Source organism: Pogoniulus pusillus, chromosome Z, assembly GCF_015220805.1.
Source record: "Pogoniulus pusillus isolate bPogPus1 chromosome Z, bPogPus1.pri, whole genome shotgun sequence".
Classification (NCBI taxonomy): Eukaryota; Metazoa; Chordata; class Aves; order Piciformes; family Lybiidae; genus Pogoniulus; species Pogoniulus pusillus.
Genome location: NC_087309.1, coordinates 27,043,249 through 27,061,226, shown reverse-complemented (window position 1 = coordinate 27,061,226; position 17,978 = coordinate 27,043,249). Strand labels below are relative to the sequence as shown.

The following is a 17,978-nucleotide window of genomic DNA, read 5'->3' as shown; positions in this document are numbered from 1 at the left end:
GTTTCTGTCCTCCAGCCCTGCATAGCTTGTGGCCTCAAATAGGGACAACGCACTTCAGCTGTGCTAATGTTCCCAACAATTTTTTGTGGGACTTTGATCTTGAAACTATACTTTCAGAGTTGTAAGAGTGCACTTCAGTGTTTAAAAAGGAAATGGATATATAAAGAACAATTTAAGATGCAGTGGCACTGCAATTTCTAAAAAATTACCTTCATTCCCACTCATACTGAGAAACCTGAGATGCCAGACTTCTGCTGTGCAACCAAACTCATCTCTTACAGTGGGTAATTTGTACAGAACAAGATTCTAGTGGGTTTTTTGAGCAGAAATCCAGGGAAACGCTTTGGCTAAAATGCACATTAGGGCATAATTGGAATGAAGACTAATATTTGCTTTAAAAAAAACAAAGAGAGAGAGAGAAAAGTAGGAAATAAGCTAAAGAAATGATGCTTCAGAATTCACCTGTTCATGCCATAATATTTTTTCTTTCTTTTTTTTTTAAATTTTTTTTGTGTGTGTGTTTGGTTGGTTGGTTTGGTTTTTGGGGGGTTGTTTTGTTTTGGTTTTGATTTTTTTTTTTTGGTAGCTGGAGGATGTTGGTGACATTATTGAAAAGATTCGCATAGGACACAACAGCTCAGGACTGAACTCCGGATGGCATTTGGACCGCGTGGCAATTCGGAGACTGTTGCCAAATGGAAAGGTAGGCTGTGAACCCCAGCACTCTGAAATACGTTTCCATCAACAGCTACTTCCAATTCCCACAGCACATCTTCTGCATACAACATATTAGCAGTGAAAAATTACTTCCTAAAGAGAAGTGCACACTAATGAACTGGATAAACCTTGGAGATCTGGGGACAACAAACATGCATTGCCATGTTCTCTTTCTCAAATGCTGGTTATAAGGCTCTGCCACCACAGCTGTTAAGAAAAATGCTGTTCTTATTGTTTCCTTGATTAGAACACTTTCTTCCTGGCAGTGGGAGGGAATAAAGCAGAGGTGTTGCCCCTCAATGTCATGGAGGTCTTTGCTACTCTTCAACTTTTCTCTGAAGAAATGATCTTCCTGCTGGGTTTGGAGCCAAAGTTATCATGACTTGCTTGCTGGACCAAAAGGGGACATGGCTGAGTTTTTGTACCCATAAATACGAAGTATTACAAGGCTGAACAGATGTCCCCATGCTGCATTGCACCACTGTTGCTGGATATAACAGAGTGCCCAAGACAAACTGAGATAAAAGTGGATTTGTGAGAGACCAAAGCTTCGTATTTTCCTCAGTAGTTTTGTTTTGAACAGTCACAGGTAAGGAAGTGGGAAGTGAGTGTACCATTTAAAATTTGAAAGTACTGTTGTTAAACAAGGAAGAGAAATAATTTCATCAATCTCATAGTTCAGGAAAAAAATACAAGGAGCCAGTATAATGCAGACAGGAAAAGTGCCTGTCAGTGAAACTCTCTGAATTACTCATGTAAAAATCATTGGGTTAGGTGACAGGACTTTAGTTTGCTTGTATGAACAGGATTAAGGCGGTGCAGTCAAACTGGCCACCTTGATCCTGTCTGCATTAATGTTTCTCAGCTCTGCTTTCAGATGCTGGCTGTAGGAATAGGAATGAATCTGGCTGCAGCAATGTTCAGAAGAAAATCATCTCTTTCGGACCAATTCAGAGCTGGGTCAGTAGCTGTGTTTGGGAAAACACAGCTACTGTCTTGTCCTCTGTCTCGTCTTCTCTCCTTTTATTCCAAAGGGATACCATTGATGGCCTTTCCCTCATTCACCAGGTGGTTCATCTTGTCATAGAAGGTTTGTCAAGCACGACTTGCCCTTTGTGAACCCATGCTGATTGGATTTGATCACCTGTTTACTCTGCATATGCTGCATAATGTCGCTCAAGATGATCTGCTCCATGACCATCCCGGGCACTGATATCACACTGATATGTCTGTAGATCCCTGAATCTTGCTTCTGGCCCTTCTTATAGATGGGTGTCACATTTGCCAGTCTCCAGCTGGCTAGGATCTTTCTACTTATCCAGGACTGCTGGTAAATGATGGGAAGTAAGTGGCTTGGTGACCACTTCTGCCAGCTCTCTCAGTATCCTTGGGTGTATGTCACAGACTCATGTGTATCTAGGTGGTGCAGCAGGTCACTGGCTATCTTCTCTTGGATTATGGGGACTTCATTCTGCTCCCCATTCTTCAAGCTCAGGTGGCTGGATATCCAGTTAGGCCTACTGTTAGATGCTGATGCAAAGGTAAACTTCTTCCTTATATTCTTGCTCTCAGTCTTGTTGAACTTCTTGAGGTTAGCACAGGCCCAGCTCTCATGGTGAACCTACTTCAAATCCTCCTTCCTCCTTCAAAATTTTATGTTCTTTGCCTCACAATCAGTTAAGTGGTCTACATTGACCCTTCTCATCATGCTCAAGCTGCTCTTCTACAAGCTTCTTCACAAGCCAGTACCCTTAGATGGTTTTTTAAAACAATTTTGTTGAGTCTGTTATGATCAGACTCTGTGTATCGACTAACCCTTGCGTCGTTAACATTAAGATAATGAACAAGATGACATTGGTTTTGGAGATTCTGCTGTAGTCATAGGCTAGGGAAGATGAATCACAGAATAGTAGGGGATGGGAGAGACCGCTGAAGATTGTAGAGTCCAAGTCCCCTGCCAGAGCAGGATGACCTAGAGGAGATCACATAGGAATACATCCAGGCTGGACTTGAAAGTCCCCAGAGACAGAGACTCCACCACCTCTACCTAAGTAGCCTGTCCCAGTGCTCTGGCACTCTTAAAGTTCCTTATCATGTTTAGGTGGAAATTCCTGTGTTCAAGTTTATGCCCACTATGTCTCATCCTGTCACTGGGGATCACTCAGAAGACTCCAAAGAAGGTAATATGCAAAGTCTGAAGAGAGAAATGAGCAAAAGTAAGAAAATCAATGGAAATCAAGGTTCCCAGCCTGACTCTTTCTACACTTACTATTAATTGACCGCTATGGGAAGCTTCTGAGAATTCCTTGTGGGCTGCTCTTCATTAGGCCAAGAAGTGTCTCAGGGCTGTATGGCTCTGCAGCCATTACAGCAGCACTGAAGGACAAATGGTGAGAAGCCTTGGAAGGTGGAAGGAAGGGGGAAACCTATGAACAAGGTAAAAATTGAGAGTGTTACAGTTCTGCTGATCTTCTGATTATGGCATGGAAAAAAAAGGAGGAAGCAGAGCACTGCATGATGCCACTGATCAGCCACAGGATATTACAACCTGCCACAGGATAGCAATATGCTGCCAAGACTTCTAAAAGCTGTGCTACCTGATTAGACTGCTAACTTGCCTAGTTGTATCTGTAATGCTGCAGAAGTAAAATGAGGTCAGTAACTTTTCAGATTAAATTGAAAGTGCTTGGGTAGGAAGCTATCGTCATTGCATGCCAATAAAGCTCTGTCTTGGCATGCTGATTATATCTGATAATTATATTTCATTTGCTACAACTTGGAGAATGGCAAAGCACTGACTTTAAGCACACTATCCTATCCTGCTTCCAGCCTGGAGCCAGACTTCACAAACTTTGGACCTGTAGGAACATTTTACTGTGACTAACATAAACCAATGCATTTTATGTCACCAAAACATTAGGGCAATCACTAACAGGGAAAGTTCAGTAGAAACTGTGGCAATGACATGGTGATTAACAATAGTGACACAATCGGCTCTTGCAGTATCTGCACATTTTGCCCCACTGTGCAGGCATTGAGGTCCGTAGATATCCTATTATCAAATAAACAATGTTCATACTAACGACATGTGCAGCCAACACTATGAATGCTTAGGAGGTCTTAAAAGCTTCGCAACAAAAGACATGATGAAATGGGATCTCCACCGGGAGGAGAGAGTCTTAGCACTGGAGCATCGTTCTGGAAAGCCTTCACTGCCCAGGCTGTAGAGGGGGTGATAAGTATTGCTCATTGGCTTAGCATACAGAGAGATAACACTGCTTATGTGGTCAGACAGACAGCACCTACATGAGGAAGCAGAAGTGGTGGTGTGGCCAGTTGTCAGATTTTGTATCTTGACAAATAACACTTGAAAGTAAAATATTCATCCAGAGTGCTGCCAGTTTTGTTTGACATGCTTTTGTGCAAGTTGTGCTCCAAAGTACCTAGAATTAAACTTCTGTTTTATTGACAGCAGAGATTTTGATCTGGGTGGGTTCAAATTACAATTGTGATGCTGACTCAAGACACTTAATCACACAAGTGCCTTCAGAAGGGTTCACCTCCTGCAGATCAGTTTGTCTGGGACTTGTACATGGTGGTCCAATGACCTATTCATAGAATCATGGTCTAGTTGACTGGATAGGGCTGGGTGCTAGGTTGGACTGGATGATCTTGAAGGTCTCTTCCAGTCTGTTTGATTCTATGATTCTATGATTCTCTCTCATAGAACAGTTTAGGTTGGAAGGGACCTCAAAGATCATCTAGTTCCAACACCATGCCAAGTTTGCAGTGTCTGGGATGTGCCTCTGATCTTAGCACACAGTCTATCCCTCCCCAATGACAGTGCCAGGGAGGGCAGAATCTGAAAGCCCAGGGTAGTACAGCACAGCTGTACACAGCGGTAACATTGCTCAATTTTGTTACAGTGAGAGTTGTTCCCTCTTTTACTATATATCCATATTTTAGTACTTAAAACCAATGAGGATGGTCCCCTGTATTGGTTTGATAAATAATTGCATGACAGTAATTAAGGTCAACAATATGTTATACATGAAAATGAAGGCACACAGAGCGCTGAAAAGAGCAGAAAATCCCTGTGCTACTTAAGATCGAAATGACCAAGCTGTCAGCAGGGAAAGGGCTACTTTTTTCTTCCTTTATTTGTTTAGTTTGAGATTAAAACAAACTTTTCTTTTCTGCTCAGACTTGTGGTGTCTGCAACTTGCATGATGGCTCATGCCCCATTCTTTACAGAGACATAGCCTGGGGTGCCCACCATGCAGAAAGCTGCCTGCATCTTTCCATCTTGCAGGCCTTATTGGAGTCTGTTCTTAATGAGTAGTCTGGGGTTGATTTTGTGGAAAACACATGTTCTATTGTTTTTGTTTACTCAGTGATAGAATTCATATTTGTTTCCATCAAAATTAAGTCAAAACAAAAGACTGAAAACTAGATTACTATTTTTCTCCTCTTAATGCATTTATGGGAAACGCCTGGAAACCAGCTTGAGTCACAGATTTATAGGGAAAAATCCTGAAGAATTGACTCTGGGAAAAAAAAATAAAACAACAAAACATCACAAAACCCACAGACACCAAAAAAACAAACAAACTGCTGACTTCAAAGAGAATGCTGCCTGAATAACGATTGGAGAGGGATGGCAGTCTCAGTAAAACACAGCTTCAGCAGGAACCATGTGGTCCTCATTAGGAATTTGTGAGACCAAAAACTAGGAAGGGCAAAGATCTACTGGATCTTGGAGCCAGTCTCACCCACTGGGAACAGCTCTCTCTGTCACAAATTTGGTGCTTCTTGTCAGAGTCCTCAGATGTCTTTTTCCTGAGAGAAATATATTTCCATATACTATTTCAGGTCTGCTTCTACATGCACTTGCATACACACGAGTTGAAAATCCTTGCCATGTGTCAGAGTACTCTGAAAAGGGAAATGTTAATATACATTCATGCTGTTTTGAAGAGATTGTCTCTGTCATGTTTACTTCAGGGCTCAGAAACTGTCACATTTCCATGTGAAAGATGGCTTGCAAAGTCTGAAGATGATGGTGAGACTATCAGAGAACTGGTACCATCTGATATTTTTACCGAAAAGCTCATGAAGGATGGGACACTCAAGCAGATAGAGGAAGAAGTTGAAGACCCATTAGAAGGTAATAAAATGTGAGGATCAGGTAGACACCTGCTCATCTGATTTTTGGGAACAAAAGTTGTGGATGTGTGGTTAATGCAACCCTGGTGCAATTGTTCACATTTCTCTCCTTTCCTTCTCACAGGCTTTGCTTACACCTGAAGGGCCTCTGTGCAATAATGCCACTGTTTTCCTATAGGGCATTTATAAAACTTTCACAGGCACATTTTCACACAAGGATAGTTTTGCATGTCTCCTCTGATGCCTAGCAAAAATATTTCATCTTGTCTTCAAGCCTCTGCAAACTTTTCTACTTGTTACTTCTACTTCACCTGTCCTTTGCACTCTGCCCCCTCCTTTCCTGTCCTATCTGTTCAATTCATGATCCTCTTTCCTCCCAGTTCTCCTACAACTCCTCAGGCACATATGGACATCCTCTAAAAATTTAGCTCTAGGAATCCACCTCATTAAAGTGTCTCTGTGGGTGAGAATAAAGTATTTACATTTAGTGTTTGGTCCTCCTGGTATCCCAGACAACTGAACAAGAGCTGAAGTTTCATCCTAAAACAATTTATTGGTACATGCAGTTGTTCCCAACTATTTCTTCCTCTAGAATCTTGTTTTCCCACCCTGTGCTTCTTCTGCTCTTGAGAGAAGTCATGAACATTCCTACATCCTCAGCAGAGCAGAATGCTGCCTGCATTCTTGATTCTTGTATTTAGCAAGAACGTGAGTCAACAATGAAAAAATCATAAAATGGTTGTATTGGGAGGGACCTTAAGGATCGTCTAACTCCAACCTCCCTGCTGTGGGTAGGAACACCTTGCACTAGACCAGAATTCTCAAGGCCTCATCTGACCTGGCCTTGACCACCTCCAGGAAGGGGCCATCCATGACCACGGACAACATGTTCCAATATCTCACCACCTTTAGTGCAAAGAATTTTTTTCTAATATCCAGTTTAAATCTACCCTCCTTAAGCTTAGATCTATTCCCTCTTGTCCTATCACTACAAGCCTTTGCAAAAAGTCCCTTTCCAGCTTTCTTGTAGGCACCCTTCAGGTACTGGAAGGCTGCTACCAAGTCTTCTGGGAGCCCTCTTTTCCCCACGCTAAACAGATCCAGCTCTTGGAGCCCGGTCCTGTAGGGAAGGTGCTCCTTGTTTCTTTCCTCTCACAGTGTGATTTTCATTTACAGTACACCATGTCAGGGTGGCATATACATGGATTGTAAGTTTTTTGCATTGTCAAGGGAAGAGGTGCTCCACTGGAGACTTTGTACTGTGCCTTTAGAAGAAACAAGTGTACATTTTCCCCTGCTGGGAACAACATGATAGCTCATGAAAGATACTTTTCCTGAAGTGGCAAAGACAGTAGCATGACTGCTAGATGCCTGCATAGCATTTTCTTTAACTTCTGTTTCTCTACCTTGCAGTAGTTACTGTGTGTTAACTAACCTAGATGACTCATTTCTTTTCCTCTGAAAGCAAAGGCTTGAAAGTAGTCTTATAAACTATGAAACAGGGGGGTTGGGGGGTTTATTTTGGCTGGAAGCTAGAGAAAAGTTAGGTAAGTTATGTTTCAGATATAAAAATGTGATGGTTTGGATCTTATCCGCCCCCCCCCCCCCCACTTTTGGAATTGCCCCAGCTAACTCAGAAGGCCTCCGGGAATATAAATGAAGCTATTTATTTTACAGCAGCAAATATACAAGCAGCTATTTACAATATATACAGTTATATACAGAAATATACAAGGTAAAAGTAATACAGAAACACAACTCCCCTCCCAGAAACCTGAGTCCCCAGGAGGGGTTCTCAAACCACCCCAACACCTCCCCCTGCCCTCTCAACCTTACCCCAGTTCTCAGACAGAGATAAAAGTGCAGCCAAGAGGATAAGAAGGAAGGTTAGTGGCAGAGAGGTTAAGGAGATGTGGCTTGGTCTGAAGACAAAAGGCAGAGAGAGACCAAAATGGAGAATATTATCTAATGTTTACTATCTTGTTCCCAGACTTCTCAGCGGGACTATAAGAGAAGTTGACATCACAATTGTTTTCCTTTTCACAGCCTGTTATCTAGTTCTTTTCACCAAAACATTCTAGCTTGCTTCAAACTAGCACAAAAATATTTGGGAATAATTTAGATATAAAACATTTGGGTCCAGAATTTTATCTTCTGCATGTCAGAGTCCACATGTACCAGCAAAGTGTAAATTTCAGCAATGGCAAATCATCTTAGAATCATAGAATGGTTTAGGTTGGAAGGGACCTCAAAGAACATCCAGTTCCACCCCCCTGCCAAAGGCAGAGACATCTCCCTCAAGAACAAGTTGCTCAAGGCCACATCCAACCTGGCTTTGAACACCTCCAGGGAAGGAGCATCCACACCCTCCATGGGCAACCTGTTCCAGTGTTTCATCACCCTCACTGGAAAGAACTCTTTCCTAATATCTCGTTTGAATCTTCCCTCTGTCCGTTTAAACCCATTAGTCCTCATCCTGTCATTACAAGACTATTGTGAAGGGGTTTTTGTTTGAGTTTAGGGGGTAAGATAGGAGGCCAAATTTTTGAAAGGTTTTAAAATAATTTAATATTATATACAAAGAGAATTCCCACCCCCCCACCCCCCCCCCCAGACTTATATACAGTTAACCCACACAAGTTCTTTGTATGCGGTTGTGAGATTATTTTACAGAATGTCTATTTACAGCAGGATTCAGGAATTTGGTAGAGGTTTGGAAAGGTTTGGATAGAGAGTCTTGTGGCATAAAAGTGCCATGGGTATAGTCATGGAAATTTCTAAGCTGTTCAAATCAAGGTTGTTCAGTTACTCACTAGTCGGACTCACAGTCTCTGTGGCCCCAAATATGTGTAGTGAAAGCCACGCTGCTGATCCTTGCGGACCTGAATAGTTCAGTTTGGATATTGGGGTGCGCCGTCTGAGAAGGCTCCATGGGCACGATCGGGCTGGGAACAGCGAGATGGAGCTGCGGCTGGGCGGGAGTGCCTTGGTCGATCATTCCTCTGGATCAGTGCGAAGCACCATGGGCTGGAACCATGCAGCGGTAGTGGCCGCAGGTGACAAAGAGGCCAGGAGCGGTGGGTGGAGGAGGGTGGCAGGAACACTGAATTGCTCTATTTATGAGATGTGGGCTGAGATTGATTAACACTGTCCAATGAGTGTCTGGCAGCAGGCCAAAACATGCCAAATAAGATAGAGTCCACAGGTCCTGTACCCCCAAATATGGAGAGAGCACAGGTGGGCCACATGCCAAGTGCGTGAGCTTATACAACCTGTTTACCTCAGGGATGTTTGATGTCCTTCTTGTGTTGGGGGCTCCAGAACTGCACACAGCACTCCAGGTGGGGTCTCACGAGAGCATAGTAAAGAGGGAGAATCCCCTCCCTTGCCCTGCTGGCCACACTTCTCTTGATGCAGCCCGGCACACAGTTGTTGTCTGGGCTGCACACACACAATGCTGGCTCATGTTGAGCTTTTCATCAACCCAGACCCCCAGGTCCTTTTCCTCCAGGCTGCACTCCAGCCATTTGCCACCCAGGCATGGATTTATGCTTGGGATTGCACTGACCCAGATGCAAGACTTTACACTGGGTCTTGTTGAATGTCATGAGGTTGGCCTGGGCCCACCTCTCCAGCCTGTCCAGGTTTCTTTGGATGGCATTCCTGCCCTCTAGCAAGTCAACTGTGCCACACAGCTTGGTGTCATCTGCAAACTTGTTGAGGGTGCACTCGATTCCTCTGTCCATATCATCAACAAAGATGTTAAACAGCATTGACCCCTGAGGCACACCACTTGTCACTGGTCTCCAGGTGGATCTTGTGCGATTGATCACCACTCTCTGCATGTGATCATCCAGCAAATTCCTTTTCCAGCAGCACTCCACCCATCAAGCCCATGTTTTTTCCACTTTGGTGACCAGAATGTCATGTGGGAAGGAGTCAAATGCCTTACTCAGGTCCGTCTTGTAGTGTTCTGAGGTTCATTTATTCTATACTAAACCGCACTTCAGTCCTGAGGGACTCCAGAACTGGCAAGCTAAGAAGCGTGCACTGACTAATTAGACTATGTACCTTGTTACTTCATTACCAGTGTTGTATAGGGTTAACACTCCTGGGGGAGTAACTCTGAACCTGACCCTAGGAGTCTTGGCCCCTCCCCAGGGGTGGGCCACACTCCAGGTGATGGTTAGCCCACTCCCCCCACTTCCTGTGCTATAAAACAGAGGAGCTTCCCGCTCCTCTTCCTCTCTTTCCTTGGCTCCCTCATGACCCACACACTCATAATGCATACCAGCACACCATGTGGCAGCCACGAGGCAGAGACACCATCACACTACTCGGGTTGTATCCACCCCTTTTTGTATTTTGCTGTTTTCCCTTCCTTATCCTTTGTAAACTCCCCTACCTCCAATACCTTTTTCTAAGTTATTGTTAAACCTTTCCTTTTTAACTTCCAAATCGAGTGAGATTAATTTATTTGTGTGTCCTTATCTCTCTCTCTCTCTCCCTATCTTGGGAAAAAGGAGGGGGAAGAGGGGAGGGCACTCTATAAATTCTATAAATTGTCATTTGGTCTATTAAATTTATTAGAGTCTCTGGGAACCTGCATTTGAACCCAAGACAAGTGTACAAATTGTCTCACAAATACAAAGCTGTAATTTTATAGGAGATAGTTATGGGCTGCATTAAAAGAAGTGCAGCCAGTAGGTTGAAAGAGGTTGTTCTGCCACTCTGCTGTGCTCTGTTGAGACCTCACCTGGAGTACTGTAACCACCTCAACATAGGAAGGACATGGACCTGATGAAACGAGTCCAGAGGAGTGTCACAACTTTTTTCAGAGGGCTGCAGCACATGTCCTGTGAAGATAGGCTGAGGGAGGTGGAGTTGTTCAGTCTGGAGAAGATAAGGATCCAGGGAGACATTATAGTAGCTAGGGAGGGACTGTTTATGAGGGCTTGTGGCAATCGTTTAAGTGGCAATCACTTGAGGGGCAATGGTTTGAAACCAGAGAAGGGTATTTTGGATGGACATTAGGCGGAATTTCTTTACAATAATGGTACAGAAATACTGGAACAGGCTGCACAGAGAGGTGGTAGAGGCCCCATGCATGGAGACATTTAAGGTCAAACTTGATGGGGCACTGAGCAAACTGTTCTAGTTAAAGATGTCCCTCCCTGCTCACCATAGGGGGTTGGACGAGATAACCTTTTAGGGCCATTCTATGACTCTATGAATGCAAAAAAGGCAAATTGAAATATCTGGTATTGCAGCTAGACTGATAAGTGGTCATGATCCATTTCTCAGAGAAAACAATTGAAGTGTTTCATGGACTAGGAAATAAAGTAGACCCTGTTCTATTGGGAAGGATAAGACAATACAGATGTTTTCTTTGATGATGTTAATATACAGAGAAGAATCCTAACTACACTTTGCGCGTCTTCCTCATTTGCATTGCTCTGGGATTTGCAAGAAGGCATTCTCTAAGGCTTATATGTCACCAGAGTAATCAGAGGCTTTACACTTCCTAATTGTTTTCCTGCAAAGGATGTCTTTGGCACAACATTTTCCCTGTGTAATTGGGAAAAGAGTAGAAAGATAAAAATAGGAGTACATAACAGGTTTAGTAAAGCACGTTACTAAAGATTTGATGAGTTTTTATTGAATTGTCATTAAGCAGACTAAAGAGAAAGGGTACTTAAACAATACAGCTCAAACTGACTCAGTAAAAGGACCCAGAAACGTATTTTTTCCTCTCTCTCTTTGGGGAATTTATAGAGGTATGTGCCATTAACTCAGGTGGTAATTGCACTTCAGAGTCCCTGCAGTTTGTTTATGGAAGATGAAGAATTGGCTACACTGAATCTCCTGCTCCCAGGTTTATGTCCCTTGAGCCTCAATATGAAAAGATGATGAATTCCCAGAGCTCTATCAATATCACAACCACTGATAACCATAAGGGTTCTTTGCATTTTCAACTGTGAATCGTGTGATCAAAGCAATACAGAAGCATTGCTTAGATGAAGAAAAGTTAAGTCAGAAAATTTCTGCCCAGCAGTTCCTCAAACTTTGCATCATTGCCAGAAGCCTGGAAGGACAAAGCATATGGGATTTCAAACCCTCAAGAACTGAAGGATGGGCAGAAATTTTGAGCGCCGTGTTGTTATGTAAATTCAGTATCTAAGATAGAACTTAATAACTCACCTGGCCAGAAATCACATCTCTGTTTCTTTTTTCAGTTCACACATACAAGATCAGCGTCTTCACTGGAGATATCTATGGTGCTGGGACAGATGCTAATGTTTTCCTAAATATCTATGGGGATCTAGGGGACACAGGAGAGAGAAAACTCAGCAAATCTGAAACAAACTTCAACAAGTTTGAAAGAGGACAGGTATAAATGCAACAGGTTAATAATACTTTCCATTTCAGAGTCTTTAACCTAACAAGTCTGAGACTTTATAGGCTCAGTTTTCCTATGAGGGATGAATTGATTGATTCCATTTACCATGTTCATTACCTCTTAAAATGCTTTGTATGGGTTGTCAAACAGGTATTACACCTGACAAGCACTGTAGAAAATGGGCAGATGTTTCTGTGAAATCACTGATAGACAAATTATGAGCTTGGTCCATATAAATAGTCTTGATTTGAGACCATGCAATACCTGAGGTTTCTCATTGCCATAATCTCCATGCAACTGATTTGCACATAGATAGCATATATTGTTGTTCACTGCAAAGCATAATAAACCAGTGAGACCTAAACTGTGACTATGTTTCACAAAAAAAAAAAATTCCAAAAAAGAATGTGTGGTCAGTTCATGAGTCATATTCGCAGCCTCATATGGATGTACTAAAGGTATAATGAGGGCAAGCATTGTCCTATTTGAATTGTAAGTATGAATGTAATTGAATTAGAAAGGGGAGTATGTTTAGATTTAAATTTCCAGGAACCCAATATTCTAATTGATTGTAAAAGTGACATTTTTTTCAGCTCTCCTCACAGCAGAGGCAGGCTTCAAAAGGCTCCCCAGTAGAATGGTTTTAGGGTACAGATATGCCTCTACAGACTGCCACGCGTTGTCATGTGAGGTGGAATTTAAATATATACCATGCTCTGTAGTCTCTTTTCTTTTTCTTTTCTTTTTTTGCTTCTTGTTGTTGTCTAGTAGATGATCTGTTGAGAGCTCATTAACAGAAGCCACTGCTATTGAACACCTTGCAGGAGGATACATTTACTATAGAGGCGGTGGACCTCGGCATTTTGTATAAGATCAAGATTCGTCATGATAACAGCATGTTCAGTCCTGACTGGTTCCTGGAAAAAGTAGAGATCCTGGATGAGACCACAGAGGAAACTTTCATTTTCCTGTGCGAGCGTTGGCTCTCTAAAAAGAAAGAGGACAAAAAGACAGAACGTACTCTTTATGAGCAGGTACAACTACAGCTCAAAGCTCTGATCTCAATCCACTGCTAATAAAAATAAAATTATTGAAAATCTGGTTGAACTCCAAAAAAAACTCACTAGGGACTCAGGGTGGGGTTGTTTTGGGGTTTTTTTTGGCATCTCCAAAATGAACTTGCAATTTTCATACATTTTGAAGTATGAAATTATTTTGCTGAAAGTATGGCCGCTTTCAGCCCAGTATCTGGCTCTGGAATGTGTGATTTCAAAAGCAAAATCACAAAGTCTAAGTGAAACTCTTCATCTGAAAGCCGATGTGCACTTCTGCTTTCTGTGACCACAAAGTAAGTTAGTTATGGGTCCCACTATTCAAAGTTCTCAAGCCAAAATATTCTGTTGTTTGACTTCACCCTCAGTGGGCTGGATGGGTTTATCATAGAATCATAGAATCATAGATTCAACCAGGTTGGAAGAGACCTCCAAGATCATCCAGTCCAACCTAGCACCCAGCCCTAGCCAGTCAACTAGACCATGGCACTGAGTGCCTCATCCAGTCTTTTCTTGAAGACCCCCAGGGATGGTGCCTCCACCACCTCCCTGGGCAGCCCATTCCATTGGGAAATCACTCTCTCTGTGAAGAACTTCTTCCTAATATCCAGCCTATCATGTCAGTATCTTCTTCCAACACTGCCAAACATAAAAGGTCTGGTCTGTTTCCTATCACTCAAAGCACCAAGTACATTGTAGTGAAATGCCCTTTATACTTGCACATGCTCTATGACTTTATTAAACTAATGTAGCTAATTGGAATTCAAGGTACTTGCAATAATTAAAATTAGCAAACAAGGTTAATAGACCTCTTTTGCTTCCATATGGTGAGACATAACAAAGCAACTGATGAGTCCATTTTATCTAAGGAGCCCACTTTGCAAGACAGAGTGATGTCTTAATTGTCATTAAAATTATTATCAATTAAACTGGGCCATATTCTTCCTGAATATCACAGAATGGTCTAAGAATTACACCATAGATGAGTATTTATCTCCCTCATAAAACTTCAGAAGACAATGAAATGAATGCTTGTGGTCACAGTTGCCCCAGCACTCACATTAATTCATAACAAAGAAAAGCTAATCACCTTTTGTACAGTTGTTTTTGTTTTTTTAATTACATGAATGTGTGTTTAGAACCTCAAGCTACCTATCTCTGGTTAACGCTTCAAATACAAGGGATGTCTCCTACCATTCAGCTTTGCAGCGTTCTCCCTCTTACCCTCTTTGGCTTGCTCCAAGTACATTACTCTGACCCCACCATCCAGATTTTCTGTGGCTGTTGATCACACAGAGCAGAGACAAAGTCACAATGCAACATTAGAGCCCGTTAGGCTGACTGCATTTTCTCTTACTGTAATGCATGTCCAAAACGGCCTGTCAGGGTTACTAATTAAGTACATGAATGACTTGCAGTAAATTACAAGTCACTTTTATTCAAGCTACACTGAGAAAAAAGTTATCTGGGGCAACGCAAGGATTTCTTCTCATGTTGTTCTTAGATGCACATGGGAACAGCCAACAATACTTGAGCTCTCAACCTCATTCCCCTCCTGTATGTGCCTTCCAAATAGAGCTATGATGGTGATCGAAATAGCCTGGATGGCTCATCTCTCAGCATGTCGAGTCAGGATAGCAATGCAGACCTGAAGGAGACAAAAAAATCCAGTTTGGTCAAGGCAGCAGAAGAAGGATCAGGTGAACAAGCACTGTGTTTGATTGCATGCATGCATGTGTTCTTGGCTTTCAGTGCTTGAGAATCTGCATTTGTGCTGTTGAAGGGCCAGGAGAGGTAGAACAGCAGACAGCTTCCCTTCATCTTTTGTTGTTACCACTTTGGAAAGGCTGAAGGAGTGCTTGTGTTTCTATACTGATTTTCCTATAACTTCCTGGCCCTAACAATGGAATGAGACATGAAGTTCACATCAATGTCAGTGTCCCAGCCTCCTTCTTTCTTTCCTATGGAAGTTTATGATGCTGTGACTTATAAGAATTAAATTCTCCATTGCCAAAAGATGTAAGTTTTCCTAGTAGTGTGATACTTTGGACAATGTGACAGTATGTTTAACTAGATGGTTGTTCAAGAGTATGCTGGGTTTTGTCATGATGAGGTAAAATACACAAGGGGACTCTGCTGGAAACTGCAACAACAAGGCATGTCCTTTAAACACCTAAGGTAAGGTGAGTCCATCCACACCACTAAATGTGGAAAAGATAGTCAACAACATCTTCAGAAAGAAAGCTAATGACCTGAATCGTAGAATCACGGGTTTGAGTAAGGGAGGACTTTTAAGATCATCTAGTCTAACCCAACCTGCAGCAAGAACAGATATCTTTAAGTAGATCAGGTTGCTCTCTTCCAACCTGACCTGGAATGCTTCCAGGGATAGGTCTTCAACCACCTCTCTGAGCAACTGTTCCTGTGCTTCACCACTCTCATTGTAAAGCATTTCTTGCATCTGCCTAAATCTCGTATCTTTTAGTTTAAAACCACAACCTCTTGTTCTATTATTTTTCTTCCACCACCAACTTCATTGCAACAAGGGCTTCAGAGGTAGGGAGAAGTGACACTAGCCTTTGAACAGTGGTGTATGATACAGCTGAGGGATGAATTTATGCAGGTTTTGTGTGATTTTGACTGAATTGCCCTTCAAAGGATCCAAAGCAATTTGCAGTGAGAGGGATAGTAGGCAAGTCAGACATGTTATCACCAAAAGAGCCTTCTTCAGATGATCAGAAGCTTGTTTCCTTATGACTCCTTAAAGTAGCTCCTGTTGCTGATATCAGCTGGTTTTATCCTCCTATGTCCCTTTGGTCTACTCAGGATATTTCATGTAGCATACTAGAGCTGACTTACCAAAGGTAGCTTTGAATGTCTCAAGAGTTGGACTCGATGATCTATGAGGTCTCTTCCAACCTTGATAATACTGTGATACTGTGAGACCTTACTTGCCACATTTAATCCATCTGTCCTTTTCATGATCAGGCTAGCAATGCCTCATCACTGAGGATCTTTGTTTAATATGAATTTAGATATGATGTATTTCAGAACCCTTCAGGTTTCTTCCTTACATGCAACTGCATTACAGCAGCTGTTGTGCTGTGAGAGGTGTGGGATCTGTAGAGCTGAGTGTGGGTACAGAGAATTCTCTCAGCTCTGGGAACATGAGCTTTGACTGAGAGTGCTCAGGTGAGTTTGTTCTTTTCGAGAAGGTGGTCTGCCTTAAAATTGGACGGAGAAGGATGCTTTGCAAGCAATGTTGCTGAAAGACAAAGAGACTATGAACTCTGGTCTGTGTTTTCTCTCAAATGACTGATAGAAAGAATGGATGGCTCTAGTGTAGAGACAAATCTTAAGGCTCAGATTCCTGAAACTAGGCAAAGCTGAATAAAAAAGACAGAACATGCTTCTACATTGTAAGTCACAAAAAATGAAATGTACTGGACTATCTAAGAAAGGCAGCTTTCATGCATGGAAGCTAGTCTTGCTTGGCTGCCTCTAGCAGGAAGTGGAAAAGTTGTGCTGTAACTGAAGCCTGGAAGATCAATGCCTATCAGCAGAAGATAACCTTTAGAGAAAGTTTCTCCAGTTTGTTGATACTTCCTTGTAACTTCATTACCATGTAGGCTTTTTTTTTTTTTTCCTCTGCATTTATGTACCTTTTTATTAATCACCTCGATGTTCTAGGACAATGAGTTTTCATGTAAATTTTGCCTGCATGGGGTCTTTTAGCTTTAGGTTAAGATTGTGGGTGGACATGTTGTAAGGCAGCAGCAGAAACACAGATACTGTATGTGTTTGTGCTCTTAGTTCATAGCAAGTGCAAGATAATGAAAATTACCATAAAATGCCATGATAAGTCAGGTGTAAAATGATGTAATTTCACTTAGGAGGTTAAAATAACTTTAACTTACATGGTTCAAAGGAATTCACACAAATGGTTACAGCAGCTCAGCTGATGCCCAGCAGCCTGTTGTGTTGTTGTACCTGGGTTGCATGTCCCATGTCTTTGAGTTGTGAAGCAGACATAATGCTGAATATTGCTTAACCTGATCTGCAAACTATGTGTCTTGGGGCAACATTTCTTTTGTAATCACACATTGTACTCAAATGAAAACCAAGGGATTCCTATGTTCCTTCTGATACTGATTCTGTGGCAAGACAATGGATAACATCTGCCATCTTGGCATTCCATGTTATTTCACAAATAATGGGTAAACCACCATCATGTCCCATGAGAACCCCTCTCCAGCAGAGTTACGATAGCTCCTGCCAGCCCCATTGTGCCAGGGTGGTCCACTCTGAATCCTGGAGTTTGTCACCACTGCTATCTCTGTTACAGAGATATGCCCTCATTAAGGAAGCTGCATCTTGAAGGAATGACAGATAAGATGGACTGTGTGAGACAGACAGCCAACCTCTTGAACAGGATAAAAAGCTAAATGTTAATTAGTTGATTAGGAAAACTGATACTGGGAGTTGCCTGGGAAAAGGAGTGACAATTTGAGCAGGCCAGTTCTGACTCTGTCATGCTCAAGACAGTGAATACTTTTGAGAGGCAGGAGGTGATGTGAAAATGGAGAGCACGGAAAGGTCTTATTGACTGGGAACTTACTTGAGTATAAATGGGGAGCCCTGCT

General features: G+C 42.2%; 1 protein-coding gene across 1 annotated transcript in view; it reads left to right on the top strand.

Annotated features, from left to right (window-relative positions):
* LOXHD1 (lipoxygenase homology PLAT domains 1) overlaps positions 1 to 17,978 on the top strand; it is a 188,098-nt gene that overhangs the window by 105,381 nt on the left and 64,739 nt on the right. Inside the window, exons 26-30 of the mRNA XM_064176315.1 lie at positions 587 to 703; positions 5,722 to 5,884; positions 12,120 to 12,274; positions 13,108 to 13,317; positions 14,912 to 15,035. Coding sequence (XP_064032385.1) covers positions 587 to 703; positions 5,722 to 5,884; positions 12,120 to 12,274; positions 13,108 to 13,317; positions 14,912 to 15,035 — 769 coding nt within the window. The remainder of the gene's footprint in view (positions 1 to 586; positions 704 to 5,721; positions 5,885 to 12,119; positions 12,275 to 13,107; positions 13,318 to 14,911; positions 15,036 to 17,978) is intronic.